This window comes from Propithecus coquereli, unplaced genomic scaffold, assembly GCF_000956105.1.
Source record: "Propithecus coquereli isolate 6110/MARCELLA unplaced genomic scaffold, Pcoq_1.0 Scaffold67, whole genome shotgun sequence".
In the NCBI taxonomy this organism is placed as follows: domain Eukaryota; kingdom Metazoa; phylum Chordata; class Mammalia; order Primates; family Indriidae; genus Propithecus; species Propithecus coquereli.
This window is the reverse complement of record NW_012152729.1, coordinates 5,046,190-5,063,056: the sequence shown is the minus strand read 5'-3', so window position 1 is coordinate 5,063,056 and position 16,867 is coordinate 5,046,190. Positions and strand designations below refer to the sequence as shown.

General features: G+C 43.4%; 1 protein-coding gene across 1 annotated transcript in view; it reads right to left on the bottom strand.

Moving 5' to 3' along the window:
• CMTM4 (CKLF-like MARVEL transmembrane domain containing 4) overlaps positions 1–16,867 on the bottom strand; it is a 50,393-nt gene extending 33,526 nt beyond the window's left edge. The window contains exon 1 of the mRNA XM_012660619.1: positions 16,624–16,867. Within this exon, the coding sequence (XP_012516073.1) occupies positions 16,624–16,809 (186 nt within the window). The 5' untranslated portion in view covers positions 16,810–16,867. The remainder of the gene's footprint in view (positions 1–16,623) is intronic.

Genomic DNA, 16,867 nt, shown 5'->3' with positions numbered 1-16,867 from the left:
AGCATGTGGAGACCACCAACATCCTTGGCATGTGCCCAAACCTCTATAGCTCAAACATTTGCCAGTTTTATGCTCTCAGAAAGAAAATGTTGTGCATTCCCTTATTAGGTTTTGTGTTTAATTAAAAACCATATGACAAATTCTGAATTAGCTTTAGTTATTTCTTCCAGATTCAAAATTGAGAATAAAGCCTTCAATTTTGCCACTCACTCATGAAACAAAACAAATATAATGTGAAGAATGAATTTGAAAATGGCAACCAAAACAAAAGACAGAATCTAGCAGACAAGGCCAACCAGAGCGAGGATGAAGCATAATGTTCAGACGTTAGCTGTATACTTACGACTGGTGCAACTTTTCTGTATGTGTACTGTTCTTCCATAAAAAGTTCTTAAAAGCAATAATGTAAACCTATAATTCCAAAAATCATTCCATGTCATATCCAAAAGCAAGTTACAGAACAGCACATGTAATATCCCATTTTTACAAGTATACACACACAGGAAAAAAGGCTAGAACAATATTGACCTAAATGTTAATGGAAGTCCTCTCTAGCTGATGAGAACATGAGTATTTTTACTTTTTACTTCATTTTTCTATAGAAGTCTGACTTTTTTTAAAAAATGGACACAAATACTTTTATAATCAGAAAATATGTTTTTTCCCATTTTGGAAAATAGTATTCAAGTTAAAAATCAGATATTTATATTACAGACAAATGTATGTACAACTTGACTGTAAGCTCCTTGACACAGCAAGGTAAGCCTCATATAGTACCAGATTCCCAAAAGACACTACCAGATGTGTGGATGGAGAAATAGGGAAGGCTTCTCAGAGAGAAGTGGTAACTTCAGGAGTCTCCAAATAAAGAGAGGGATTAGGAATCAGGCAAGTGGCAAAGATGGCTGCATAGAAGGAGGCCTGTGAATGCAGGTGAACAGGGAGAGGGCTCCTGAGATGGAACAAAGGCAGTGGGCCGGGGATGGGGGCAGACAATTTGGAAGAGGTGTGAAGGAAAAGGGCAGAGCTTGTGATGGAGAGAGTAACAGTGGTTTCCTAAGAAAAGGTCAGTGTGCTCATCGACCCCTTCTAGATCTAACTGTTCCATCTCTCTCCCCTCGCTTGCTCTCCCTCCCATCCCCAAAGGAAGTGACTCTAGGCTGTTCCTTGCGCAAGGGGCCATGCTCAGGACCCTGCATGCACAGGGGATAGGCACCTGACCCAAGGACACCAACCCACAGGCTGGCCAGGCGCCTTAACTTGGCCTAGCTGAGAAAGCTCCACCCAAATAGACAGTGAGATGCTCTCTGGAATTCAACCACAATCAGCAAGTTAGCATCAGAGAGAGCAGATAGATCAGTGATGAACATTTCAAATGTATAATCTATCAGAATATATTTATAATATACATATTTCAGAAAACATAATGCCTACAACTTTGCTAAGCATTCTTTTATCATTCCTCAACCCTTAAGAGTTGCTTTTTGGGGTTACGCTATTATTTACAGAAGTTACTTAAGTGTACACATTGCAGATTCTGAATGTTGTGCTATCCTTTTGTGCATCTGCTTAACAGTGAAGTGTGGTTTGTTCCATTGGGCCTCTTAATATGACATTCCTTAAAGCAAGAGATTGTGTTTCCCACTGCAAACAAGCCAGGCAGCAATGTTTTTAACATACTCCTCCTTGCAGTCTATTTACTTTAAAATATATTTAATAGTATCTTCCTCAGCCAGTTTTCTCTTCTTGGCAGCAATCAAACAGGGGATTTGCATTTTGTTGAGAACACCACCTTCCTTTTCAACGGTTTACAACTTCCCCTGAGGTCCTTAACTGGTCTCTCATGGGATTCTTTCAGGTCAGTGGTGGCCAGGCCTTTGCGACCTGAGACAAAGTGCTATATGCTGCCCACCACAGTGGGGCCAATGCCCTTGCACCCCACCAGCCAGTTTTTGTCCCCGAAGCAGTCAGTGCTTGTAAGCCCCTGCAAGCCTGATGGACCTATCCCCCTCCATAAGCTAGGAGGGGACTAAGCACTTGGCTGGCCTCAGGCTAGAGTGGGGCCAACACGGATCTGGGCAGAACCAAGTCCTCTCTCAGAGGCGATCAGGTCACAGTCTGGTCTGTGAAGGGAGGACATGGGCCCTTTGGAGCCCAGGGGCCACAGACTGTCCTGGATCAGGCAGATTGAAAGAAAAGCTGAGTCCCTTTGGGTGAAGCACTGACTCAAGTAAAACCTCCAAGATTCATGAGGCCCAGCTGCTTGGCCCTTCCAGGGTTCCCTCAAAGGCCTGGTTTACCAGTGGGTCCTGCAGTAAACCCAAAAGAATCCATGTGTCTGCTCCTGGCAACTCAGACCAACACTGCAGGGGTGGGCACGGCCCCAGAACAGCCCAGCCAGTCACAAAGGCCCCTCTATGCACACACCCAGACAGGAACAAGAGGAGCGGAACTCTAACGATTCTCTGCATCAACCTCTACTACCCATCACACAACATCAATTGCTTGACAGATATTCTGATAACTTGGGTTCTGAGCAGAACTGAGAGTTTTAATTTCAACAAAAGCTCTTGTTGAAATGAGTCAGCAGATTACCTGTTTAACTGTATTTAGTCAGTCATTTGGTATTGAATACATCACCTACACACCTCACAGAGGACCATACAAAATGCTGAAAGGTGCTGCATATTCTTAATGCAAAACAATTGTTTAAAATAGTATATCTGGAAAATATTTAAAGTTTACATTTTGGCTTTATTTAGTCTTACTTTAAAATACATTCTCCTATCTAACTTAGCATCACAGCTAAGCCATGTATCTAAAATAAGTTTCTGTTGGGCATGGTGGCATGAGCCTATAGTCCCAGCTACTTGGGAGGCTGCGGTGGGAGGATCACCTGAGGCTGGGAGTTTGAGGCTATAGTGCACTATGATTGCGCATGTGAATAGCCGCTGCACTCCAGCCTGGGCAATGCAGTGAGACCCAGTCTCTAAAAAAAAAACCATTTCCTGATTAAATAATTAAGACATAAGTTACTCTATATAGTACCTTTATGCCAGTAAGAAACAGTCCCCGGTCTGGGTGGGAACTTAGCTTGGCAAGGGGATAGCAAATTAAAAATGGCACCTCCTCTGGGCTGATGAATTGGGAACAGGCAACCCCTCCTCCCAATGGACACTGTCCAGTGCCAGGGCATAAGGCTTGGCAAGCAGAGCATGCAAGCTGGATCTCAGCCTCCCTCACTCTCTCAGCTTGGCAGTCCCTGGGCCCCCAAAGTCCCAGACCAATAGCTGAAGCTTTTCCAAAGCATCTAGTGAAGGTGAGGCATGGGCATGAGCGGCGACTCCCCAGCTACCTTCCCAAGTCAGCTCTGAACAACACACCACCAGTGACATCCTCGCCACCACCTCCAACATCACACGCTGCAGGACCATGCAAACAGCCATGTAGAATTATCCACCTGTTTCCCCAGTTTCAGCTCTAAAGCAATATTCTAAAAGGAATATAGACAAGTTTGCTGGCAAATTATCCTGATCTCACTTTACTGCTATAGGAATTAAGGAACTAAAATGCAGAATTATATCCAACACCAGGGTTTTGTTACAATCCAAACCTTGGGGCTCCCAAGTATGCTGCCTGCCCCACTATGTTCGCTTGGCCTGGGCTGGTTAAATACCTGCCCTTTAAACAGATCACAAAAAGTCTGTCATAGTCTTTTCTAAACTACTATCCTAAGAAAATGCCTAAGGCTCTTCACAATTCATCTGTCTCCATAATCATATAATGGATAAGAAAAGCAATCAAAATTCACAGAACTGTCCCACATCTGGCTTCAAGGAAAGGATCAAACCTCCACCCCTACAGCAGCAGCAGGAAAGCACAGGGAAAGAATGGGAGACTGAGGCTCAAGTTCCAGGGCCACCAACCAACCAGGTAGCACAGGCAAGTCATAGCTTCTCTAAGGGTCAGATTCCTCACCCATAAAACAAGGACGGGGCATGCGTGGATGGCCACAAGATCCCTTTGAGTATAAAACTCTTGGCCGGGCGCGGTGGCTCATGCCTGTAATCCTAGCTCTCTGGGAGGCCGAGGCGGGCGGATTGTTTGAGCTCAGGAGTTCGAAACCAGCCTGAGCAAGAGCGAGACCCCATCTCTACTAAAATAGAAAGAAATTAATTGGACAACTAAAAATATATAGAAAAAAAATTAGCCGGGCATGGTGGCGCATGCCTGTAGTCCCAGCTACTCGGGAGGCTGAGGCAGAAGGATCACTCCAGGAGTTTGAGGTTGCTGTGAGCTAGGATGACGCCACGGCACTCTAGCCCGGGCAACACAGTGAGACTCTGTCTCAAAAAAAAAAAAAAAAAAAAAACCTCTTGAATTGTTGACTGTTTTGAGCCACCGTGAAGCTCCATTATTGATTTATCCCACGCATTCACCTTCAACATGAATTATTTTTCTTTTCTTCCTGGATTTGGGACTTGTTCCAAAATCACCATTAAACTGAACTTGGATGAGCTGGCAAGTGCTTACCAAGCAGCTAAGGGTTCATCGTGAGCACTGAGCAGAAGAAAACTGGGTCTCTGCCATGCAGATGCTTATAAAGTTACTACAATAAAACATAAGTATTCCTCATTATTCAAATCTATTCAGAAAGCTGGTGTCCAGAGAGTGAGGGACATATATAACATGAACTAGTTTATAATGAAGCTAGTGCTTCATCATAGGACATCACAGGACACGGGACATCAATCGGAGCAAAGAAAAACCAGTGAGGCCAGGCATGGTAGAACCAGCAGGAAGAGGTGTGGGGAAAGGAGGGAGGGAAAAGGGACACAGGGCACTGCCCCGCCCAGCCCACTAATAGGATGTCCCCAGGCTGTGAAAAGGGCGCAGTGGCCTTGCAGCAGGCTGTTACTATGAGGAAACAAGGAGCTTCCAGCCAGGCTGAGGCTGGCAGATTTTCATGGAAAGAACTTGAGTAGGAAAGTGACTGGACCAGAACCTGGCTAGACAAGGCAAGGCCCATCAGTGCCTTAACAGTAACAAGTAACATTCACCAAGTGCTTCTCATGGCCAGACTCCATGCTAAGTGCTTTCTATTCAATCTCGCACCAACCCTAAGGCGGCAGGTAACCCTCTCACCTGTACTCTCCTAACCATTCCGGCTGACTCAGGCTCTCAAAGGCCAGGCCGAGGCCAAAAGGGCATGGCCTTAAGTGTAGGTAATTGAGGTCTATTTTTGTGAAGAAAAGTGATCAGAGAAAAATGAGAAAAACAACAGGGAAACAGTGGGGGGCAGGGGTCCGTAAGGATGCTCCTCCAGCAACCCGGATACCCAGGGATTCCCCCTTCAGGCAGGAGGAACAGAGGAAAGAGAGAGAAAGAGACCAATGAAATCAAGAGGCTCTGACACTTGGCTTGGATAAAAATCCAGCCCACCCAGCCCCCTCTCCCCATACAGTCCCCATCTCAAGATAAATTGTGAAAGATTTTGACATGGACCAAGAAAATCACGGAGTCTCTTTAATGGAAAACTAGGCCTTGTTAGAACATAACTTTCCAAGTTATCTGATCCTACAGAATTTCTGCCTTTCATTGTCTGTGAGCCATTTTATAATTCTGTTAAGTTATACATAACTGACAGCAATGCAAATGATCCTTGTCTATAAATAGGCAGATCAATTCTGTCTGGTAGAGAGACAACTGATTCCCCTCCAAGCCAGAGTTGCATCTACTTGAAATTCATTTCATGGAATATATGTATGTGTGTCTGCTCTTTGAATTTTCCTTTGAACAGGTTGTAACATCTTACTGGTTCCCTCATTGATTAATAAAACATTTTATATTTGTTGAGTTACAATTTTATCTTTAAAAAATTACCATTTAATACCCACAAATAACATAAAGTCCAAAAGGGTGCCAACATCAGGTCAATAATTCTTCCAGTCCCCAACACGGTGAAGTCTGCTGGCAAACAGGAAGATAATCAAATCTGAATTTTCACCTCTCTACCAGGAACATGGTCTCCAGCTTCCTCACGACTTTTACTGGCTCTGACCTCAGCAATTCTTAAATTTCATTGATAATCCAAGGAGACAGAAGAGCTGAGGGGCCTCCCTTCTCCCCTGACTCTGGGAAATGTGATCCATGAATTGTACAAGAACTGGAAGCCAGAGGGCCCTCTTGAGGCTGGCAGACACACCAGGAACAGTGCCAGCAGAGGGGACAACAGAAGTGGACCAAGTGGCCATAGGATGGGACAGACGAGCGATGCTGGAACAATGCTCATAATCTGCCCAATGGTTGCAGAAACAAAAGCTCAAACAAGGGTTCCAAGTGTGGTCTCTGAAGGGAGACTGCATAGCTCCCCACCTACTAGTGAGTTATTGACCCCAATAAGCCTCTGTTTCCTCATCTGTAAAATGGGAACATTTGGTAGTATAAAATATTTAGCAACCTGGCACACGGTATTGCACCATAACATCAGTTTCAATATCATGTTTTTGATTGAGAAATGAGTTTAAGGTATTGTAAAATAAAAACAAGAAATATAATAAAACATAAATGCTACCTCTTAATTCTCTCCCATTTGTCATTTCCTTTCCATGCAAACTGCCAAAAGACCAGTTGGGCCTTCTTTTCTCACCTGATCTACTCGAAGTCTCTCACCAGGCCTTGCTGCTGTAATCTCACTTCTCTCAAAGCCCTTCCTCACACCCTAACCCAGCAACATCCAAGAGAAATACGTGAGCCACACATGCAACTCAAAGTTTTCTAACAGCCATATTTTACAAAGTCAAAAGAAACAGGTGGAATTAATTTGAATAGTATATTTTATTTAACCCAATATATCCAAAATATTATCATTTCAATATGTAATATAAAAAAGCATTAGATATTTCATTGTTTTTTCCTATTAAATCTTCAAAATCCAGCATGCATTTTATACTTATGCACATCTCAATTCATACCAGCCACATTTCAAGTGCTCCCCATCTCCTTCGGAAAATCCAAATTCATTAGCCTAACAAACCAAGCCCTCCCCAACATTTAAACCACGTGTCCTTCCCTTCCATACCTTCACCTGGTGAACCACAGCTGATTCACCTCTTACCACCCCTTCCTGGGCTTGACTCCCAGCAGCTGGGATACTCCTCTGCCAGAGGACACACACCTTATTCCAGGCACTGGCCACGCAGCATCTCATGGCAACGTGCCCCTCTCCCACAAGGCCACAAGTACTTCCCTGCCAAGCCCATTGTCCCCAGGCCACTATCAGAGCACTTGACTCAGGTCATCCGACGGTTCTGTCCGCCCCAAACCCTCACACCCAAGAGGTCTGTGAACTCCTTGGAGGCAGGGATTTTTGTCCTATTTATGTATGTGTAAATACATGAATTTAGACATATATAAATAGGACCTTGAGACCAATTTGTATTTGAGTGCCCAGCCTGGGTGCTCAAATATATATAAAGTATGGATTTTTTTTTAAAGAGGGGCAGATAGCTTTGTGCTGTGGCAGTATTGCAGCCAACGAGGTTTATCCGAGGCTCGATTATTACTAATTAAAGGGGTGGATATGCTACCATTTTTACTGACATCTAGTTACTGATCTTGATCAAACTCTCAAGTTATTTAGCCAACTCTTAATCTCAAATTATATACATTTATAGGGTTTGGCCTGAAAATGAGTGGGAGAAAGTAGACAAGCCAAAGAAGCAACTACCACTGGAAGAGCCATTCTTCCTGGGGTTTTTTCCCCCACTGGCACAAAGATCTTTTAGCCTTAAACTGTTTTTCATAGCTGTGCTGGAATAAACGGGAAACCACAAAAATGAAGGCTTCCACTGGGCCAGTCATCAAATCACAGTGGCAATGAAGAGACCATCCAGAACTATCTACATTTGATTAAACGCTGAACACTTTAAGTGTATATTAACTCATTTAATTCCCAAATTTAACTAATCATTTGAAATTTTCAGCAACAAAATTCTGCATTGCAGGATTTCTTGGAGCCCTCACGAGCCTTCACTGAAGATCGCTGGCCTCCCTTTTCGGGCCCCATAGAACTGCTGCTCTTTTATTTTAATCAGAAAGCTTTATAAAAACAACCACTATGGCCCTCAGCCTTGATCCCAATTGGGACTTTTTTTTTTTTTTCTTTTAACATGTAAAGTGTCTCCTCTAAGGGTTCTCAGAAGATTCTGGCTTGGCAGACATGAGTGACTCTCTGTCTGAATATGTTAATCGGAAAGCAGACAAGTTCAATAATAATTACAGAATCCCTGGTTTTCATTTTACACTTTTCTAAGCAAAAAGCTTGGCAAAGACTCTTATGGTTTCCCCAACTTTTACAAAAATCTGTCTCCTAAGCAAAAGCTTCTGTTTCCTAGTAGCAGTAGATACTCTTTTAAAAGTTAAAGTTAAAAAAAGAAAAAGTAATTACAATGGCATTTTACTTCCATACTTTCTCCCCAGTATTTTCCACTTAGAACAGAGTCCAGTAATTTATTTATAAACATGTAATTACTTTTCCCTTATGGATTCCATGTTTTCAAAAACCTCGACCTTCCAAACTATGTTAATAACCTACAACTTTTCTTTCTTTTATTAAATATGTATTACACTCAGCTGTTTATCTTATTATGTGCCAGGTATCGGTTTGGACATTGGGGATTCAGCAGGGAACCTGAACTAAAAGCCTCTGTTCTCATGGAGTTGACATTCTGGTCAGTTGGTAAATGCTATGAAGAATAAAGCAGAGTAGGGGTGGGGGAGCATCCTGTTTTAGATGGGGTGGTCACAGAAGGTCTCTTTTGAGCATAAATCCAAAGAACAGAGCCAAGTGGGCATTTTCAGGAAGGGGGTGAGAGATGGTAGAATAAACCCCAAGCACAAAGATGAAGGCAGGAGTACGTCAATCAAAACTTCTGATCAACATGAAATAGTCAGTACTATAAAATTCCAGTCAAAGGTAAGAAATTTGCCTCCTCTGCCTAATGTGGTTTATATTAGACTTTTTGAAATATAATCAGTACCCTATCCCTCATTGTGTCAGTCTCCCATTACTACCTTAACAAACTCTAGGGATCCCAAAGGACCCCACTCTGAAAACCAGTGATGGACCCCATCATTTTACGTAAGGAGACAAGGCCACACACGAGGGGCACTGGGATGAAGACTGAGCCCCACTTTAATGGAGAATTATTCACACAAAAACCTCCCCTATCAAGAAGTGAAACTGCTTAAAAGTAAGAGTTTCCAAATACTAAAAAAAAGCAAAATCTTCTCCCCAAGGAGGTCACTTTCTGAATCCTGTACCCTTCTACTCATCTGCCCCCTCTTCAGCCAGCTTCACCCTTGCTCTAGAGCCCTGGACCACTTCAAACTGAGTTCACAGTTTAAATTGGCTCTTTGCAGCCACAGAAGACCAGCTGAGGCCACTGCCAGGGCAGGGTTGCCTTGCTCTCTACCTCTCCCAGTCTGTTCTTCCCCCGTTCTGGCCCCCTGATGTCCCACCTTGCTCATGAATCCAAATCCCATCTCATCTCACCCTGCTTGTTACTTTTCTTGCACACACAGCCTGTCCCCTAGGAATCATCCTGTTTTCCAAACAAAAATATCAGGACACATTGTGAGTACATGGGTATTTGTTATATGAACTGCTATAATTTCAATGCTTGGAATGTTTCATAATTTAAAATCATTTTTTAAAAGTTAGGATATTTTCATTTCTCATGAAAGAGTTTTTTTAAAAAAAAAGTTAGGATATACTTATACATGGTCTGATGAGGCAGCACAGGAAACTGGTCTGGGAAATTTTATTATCTGTGATCACAGTTACAGGCCTACTATGTTCTCTAGCAAACAACTTTATTTTCCAAAGAAATCTGACATCATCCTACAAAAGGATTTGGTGCTACATCCAAGAATAAGGATACAAAAGGTAGTGACAGCAGCTGTGGGATGAAGGCCAAAATGCTGGTATTTCCAGGTTATTTCAATAGCTCTGGGAGGACTATTCAGGAAAAAAAAAAAACAACCCTGGCTGCCACATATACCGCAGTCCTTAATGGGGCGGACTACATGTGCAGTACAGCTCAGGTATACCCAGCATACTTCCAGGCTGGAAATAGGCCTCTCTCGGACACCCAGGTAGGCATTCATTCGACCAAGAGAGAAGCATCCTGGACCTGGCAGGACACACACAAGCCCTGTCCTTGTCTCTAGAGTGTCATGACCTGGGAAAGAGTCTTACTAATTTCTAATTAAGAATAAAGTTCCTCCGGAGCTGTCAAGAAAGAATTAATTTAGCCCTGTGGCCCAGGAGGAACCATAAGGACTCACAGAGCTTGCGGTTTCCCAGGCGTCTGTACTTGTGGGAAGGCACACTGCAGACCCGTAACAAACTAGCCCTTCAGGTATATTGTGGGGAAGAACAGTGACCAAGTCTGTATTATTTTTTAATGTTCAGAAATGTGATGGTATTGCCCTCTGATGTAGTAAAACCACTCCTTGAAATTTAACAAAAAACAGTAATCCAAAAGAATCCAGGCTACACTCATGAGGACGTTTACTGATGCAGTTTTCCTAACAGCAAAAACTTGGGATACCACGGGGTATCTTATATAGCCTTTGGAAGGAAAAAAACTACAAAGTTCTTTTCATTTGAGTCTGTCATACTAAGATGATTTTCTTCAAATTTTTTCTAATTTTAACATTACATTTTCACTAATAACTGAGGGTAAATTTCTTTCAAATGAAGGAAGTTTTCCATTAACATTGACACGCTTCCATCAACCAACACCATCCCTTTGCCTGGCTTTGACGTTTCATACAAATTTTAGAATCACTTTTTCTCCATCTACAAAAAGTCTTGCTAGGAGTTTGGGATTGTGTTAAACCTAGAGATCATATGAGCAGAACTGATATTTTAACTATATTGAGTTTTCTAATCCATGAACAGATATAACTGCCCACTTAGGTCATCTCTGACTTCTTTCTTCAGTGTTTTGTAGTTTTCAGTGTGCAGATCCTGTACATGTTTTGTTAGATTTATATCTAGGTATTTCATTCTTTTCAGAGCTATTGTAACAGATATTTTTATTTCAATTTCCAATGATTTATTGCTAGGACACAGAAATACGATTGGTTTTTGTGTGTTGACCTCATATCCTGCAATCTTGCTAACTCATTATGAGTTCTAGGAGCTGCTTTATAGATTCCCATGGGATTATCTACATAGACAAATCATGCCATCTGAAAATAGGGACAGTTTTCTTTCTCTCCAATCCTTATGCCTTCTATTGATTTTTCTTGCCCTGTTAGAACTTCCAGTACCATGCTGAATATAAGTGGTGAGAGTAGAGGTCATTACCTGTTCCCCACCTTAGGGGGAAAAGCGTTCATTCTTTTCCTACTACGTATGATGTTAGCTGTAGATACTTCAGATGCCCTTTTTCAGGTTGAGGAAGTTCCCTTCTCTTCCATGTCTGTCTACAGCATTTATCATGAAAGAGTGTTGAATTCTGTCAAATGTTTTTTCTGCTTCAACTGATAATCATATGTTTTCCTTTGAAATTGTTAACATGGTGTACATCTTTTCTTGAACTGCTTTGCTTGGTTCTGTTAAAACAGATGTATACTCTACACTTAACGTCCTCTTCTGAAGTCAAGGATGATAATTTTACTATTTTTAATCACCATAAAAATTTAAGAGTAGATATAACTTTGCTTTTCTGCTAGAATTTGATTCCAAGTCCTTGATCAGGAAGACAACTACAGATAACAATCTTCCTCAGGGATAAGGAGCCACATGACAGTGCATCCAAGAAGCCAAAGTAATGAAACCCGCTACACCCACCAGCATGTGCATGTATATGCCATCTGCAGGGATAGGTGGGAGCCAGGGGGACAAAGGAATCTTCAGTAGTAAACAAAACACTGACCCCTTCATGGTTTGACATGAGTCATTTTGTGTTTGCCTAGTCATTTGACCAGCTCTTAAGAACTAGGAAACCAAGTCCAACCCTACTGAATGTCAGTTGAACTAGTTCTTCCAACACAGCTGAGGGGATTTGGGACTGATAAGCTCACTGCTGTGTCTGCAGCTGGTCATTTACCACGGTTGCAGCTTTGTAAACGTGGCCATTTTATGCTATGGATAGTTTCTATAACTTATTTTCCCACTAGATTTTAGTAAAAATCCAGTTTTTTACTGCCCCACCCCAACCCAGCACATCCTCCAGAGAGCAGTAACCAGCCAGGGACTGTGTTGACCGGCTCGAGATGAAAAACTGACCAGGTTCCATCAAATAAAAGATATGCCATTCCCCAGTCCTGAAATGCAAATACTCAAATTTGTCTTTGAGTTACCTAAGAAAGCACCTATCAAACATTAACCCCTTGGCCGGTGTGGTGGCTCACGCCTGTAATCCTAGCACTCTGGGAGGCCAAGGTGGGCAGATTGTTTGAGCTCAGGAGTTCGAAACCAGCCTGAGCAAGAGCAAGACCCCGTCTCTACTAAAAATAGAAAGAAATTAATCAGACAACTAAAAATATATAGAAAAAATTAGCCGGGCATAGTGGCGCATGCCTGTAGTCCCAGCTACTCGGGAGGCTGAGGCAGGATTGCTTAAGCTCAGGAGTTTGAGGTTGCTGTGAGCTAGGATGACACCACGGCACTCACCCTAGCCAGGGCAACAGAGTGAGACCCTGTCTCAAAAAAAAAAAAAAAAACAAAAAACAAAACAAAACATTAACCCCTTAATTCTTACAATTCCTAAAATGCTCAGTCATTACCACCCATATTCCATAATACTATTGAGGAAGCAGGATGTGATGAAGTTGAGATGTCAAGATCAGCAGAGCTAAAATTTTAATTTAAACATATCTTATTACCCAGCTTTTGTTATAAAAAGTCCTAAACAAGTGCATTGTCAAAGGTCAACTGGGTGTGGGAAGGTCTCAAGAAAGCGATCTGAAGCAACAGGAGCTCCCTAAGGGGTCTTTTTGGAACTGAAATACCCTTGAAAAGACCCACCCCCTCAATTGCAAAAGTGTGGAGCTGTACACCTAGGAACAGCACACACCCCGAGAGAAATCAAAACCTTTTAAGTCCATTGCTTTCGCATTGGAAAAACTCATCCATAAGGACTCTAGGCTGCCCAAAGATCACAGAAACATCCTTGGTCTGGAGGTCTCCCTCACTAAGGGGAGTAACTCAAATTGGTGTATTCAGGAGACAGTAAAAAGCAACTCTGACATCAGACTGCCTGGGTTCAAATCCCAGCTCCACCACAATGCACAACCTCTGTGCTTCAATTTCCTCATCCATAAAATGGGGATGACAACAGTACAGTTAGAGTAAGCACTCACTAAATGATGCCTGTTATTATTCAAAAAGTCTTGTCCGTCTCTAGTTTAGGACTGTTAAGGAAAAAAAAAGTCTTGTCCAATCCAGGGCCTGTTGCCACATCCTGGTATATATATAATAGATGCCTACCACCGCTCCCACCCCAAGGGCAAAATTCTGCTTTCAACCAAGTTGACTAAAAAAATAACAGGCTGCGCGTGGTGGCTCAGGTCTGTAATCCCAGCACTCTGGGAGGCTGAGGCGGGAGGATCAGGAGTTTGAGGCTGCAGTGAGCTATGATCAGGGTACTGCACCCCAGCTTGGAGTGACGGAGTAAGACCCTGTCTCTTAAAAAAACCAAAAACAATAAGCAAAAGGAAAAGGCCTACATTAACTATTTCATGAAATGGTGTCTGAGAGCTAAAAACCAATAAACTCCCACAGAATTCACACTCCTGAGCAAGAAAGTAATTTAAATCAGCTGTTTAAACCTACTCTTTTTTTTTCCCACAAAAAGTGCACATTTATTGCTTAATGTAACCACAGTAGACATTCTCTCCAACTAAGAGATAGGTACGGGTTTCATTTTGAAAAGATATCATCTATATCACGGTACTAATTTTCATAATATCCCAGATTAGTTTTACTATCAAATGACATTCCATTTAAAATGTCAATTCAACTTAAATCACAAGGAAGTAAGTGATCCTTCAAATATATAATTATTATGACTTTTTGGTGATATTTTCACCAAGTTTCTCTAGAGACAGGAAACATTAATTAGCAACAATGATAGCTAACATTTATAACACATCGATTTAGTACCTAATAAACTAGGTGCTAATTTTTACATACCACCTCATTCTCTTACTCCTTTGAGGGAGATATAGGCTTTTACAGAAAAATTTCAGCCTTAATGTTACTATTGAGAGCTGATTGCTAGCACCTGTGCAAGGTTTGTACTAACCCTAAACTAATTTAAAGTCTCAAATTTTAATGCACATGTGGATCACCTGGGGGACCTTGTTAAAATGCAGATGATTCAGAAGGTCTGGGGTGAGGGCACTGACTCTGCATTTCTAACAAGCTCTCAGGTGATGCCAATGCTGCTGGCCTAGGGACCAAACCTGAAGTAGCAAGGATCTACAGATCGTAATAGGCCACATACCACAAACAGTCTATAAAAGCTAAAATTTTTAAAGTCTAATTTTTCTCAAAAAACTACATAATTAGAACGTACTCATATTTCTTGATGGGATTCTGAGTTTTGTCACATCTTAGAACTATCTTCATAATGACTTCCTGTTTTCTTTTCCAGTTTAAATGTACAGTCCAATTTCTTGGAATTTTGTGGGTGGGGGGGTTCCCCCTAAAAACCTGGATTTTTATCAAGGCTAAAAAACCAAGTACACAGAAGACTGTTTCAAGTTGCCATACCCTTCAAACAGGTCCCTTTCCTTCACTTGCTCACGCATAGTTTCTCATTGTTTAAAGTCTAGAGATTAAACAAATAGGAGCGTTAAGTGAGATTTTACGGGCTGGGCCCCAAAGTTCTTCCAGATTAGAAGTAAAGCTCTACAATAAAATAGTACCTTACCAAAAGGTAATGATAAATACTACTGGCTTCCATCCCTGGCCTTGGGTGACAAAGTCCAAGCAATGAGGTAATAACTAACGCTTTGTACAAGCTACAGGATTTCAATTCTTTTACTAGATCCTTAGAGTGGCAAATTCTATTTACTTCAAAAGCCCACAGTGTAAATAAGGCAAGGTACTTGACCAGGCCCTGCTCTTTTCTTAGTCATTTCTGATTATCTAACATTTCTGATTATCTGATTATCAAACACTGGCTAGCTGCCTCCTTTAAGAGGCAATTACACACGTCTCCCCTACCACCTACATTCTCTTAGCTAACAGCAATGCCTAACTACAGAACCAATACATCTTTGAGAATATTCCGGTTTACTGGATAAAGTCAGTTTGAAATTCTAAAGATAGATAACCTGATCCATTTGTCTTTCCTTAAAGCCCTTCAAAAATACCCTCTGGCAATAAGCAGAACAAGCCTTTCACTCAGGAGAAAGATAAAACAGTCCATGATTCTGCAATTCACAAACACCAGGACCTTTATTTAAAGGGTGTTCACACATATTATTCCCAAGGAATGTTTATTTATGCACTCAAGTAAGAACAGAGGAACCAATGCTTCAAGAAACAAAATGCACATACAGTGCAGCCCCATGCAAATGGCTTCTCTGGCTGAGAAGTCTATAAAGTTTTGAGGCTGGGCCTCAGAGGAAGGCCTACCTGTGACAGGGAATTCCGGGGAAAAACAGGTTTTTCTGAACTGGAGCATGCCCTGTCCACAACAGAGCTAAGCAACTGCCCAGAAAGGCCTGTTACAAAACCACAAAACAAGAACAGAGCTGACAGGCCCCTGCCCTGAACACCCTGAAAGCTAAAACTAAGGACCCTGAGAAATGAACTCTACTATGGACAAGCCCAACAGAAAGTTCTCTGTTTCTGTTACATCTAAAACTGGCTGCCCTCCCAGAGTGATTTAACTCTGGGTACCAATTGGGCAGTGCTAGCCACCGTGCGGGGGGCAGTGGCTTCCAGGATGCCAAGTCTGTCTTCTAGGTTAATTAGGAGGGCTCGAACCTCTGCAGTGTAAACTGGAGACACTGTGGGCAGATCTGGGCCCCCCAAATGCATCTGGGCTACATGCCTCCATTCAACAAATATTTACCGAGCGTCTACCGTATGCCCAGCACCCTGCTAGGTGCCGGGGAGGAATCAAGCCACAGTCCCCAGTCTCTGGAGCAGAAAAAGACAAGGACCGTCTGGAGGTTGTGCGGGCCCCAAAAACCTGCCACAAGTTGCTAAGACCAGTAGTAACCCGGGGACAGCATGACCCCCAGTGCCAGGCTCTGCGCACCACCAAGCCCAGTACCCAAACGGACTCCAGAGAGCGAAGGCGGGAGTGGACAGGTAGGCCCCAGGGCAGGTGTTCAGGTAGAAGGTGCACACATGAGGCTGCCGGGCTGGCGAGGACAGGGTCCAGTCGAGGATGGGGTGCCCAGGGGAGGCTGGAAGGTGGCCCGGGGACCGCGCGAGGGAGAGGGAGTGCGAGGAGAGGGGTCCAGCCCCGGGAGGCGGGTACGCGGTGGAGGCCGGCCAGGCCTGCGCCCCCGCGGCGGGGACGGGGAGGGAAAGCGCGAGGCTAGGCCGCCCTCCCGGCACCTGGGGCCCCGCCCGGCACCTACCACTTGGGCGACCTTGAGGCGGCCGAGCGTGCCGCGCAGGTAGTCGGGGTCGCAGCGCAGGCCGGCCAGCCCGCGGCGCTGGCTCACCGGCTCGGTGGTGGGCTGGTACGGGCTGCTGGCGCCCGAGATCATGGAGGTGCTCGAGGCCTCGCCCTCGAAGCCGTCCAGCTCCTCGCCGCTTCGCATGCTGCCGCCCGGCCAGGGCCGCCTAGCGCGGCCAGCTCCCGGCGCCAGGAGCGGGCGG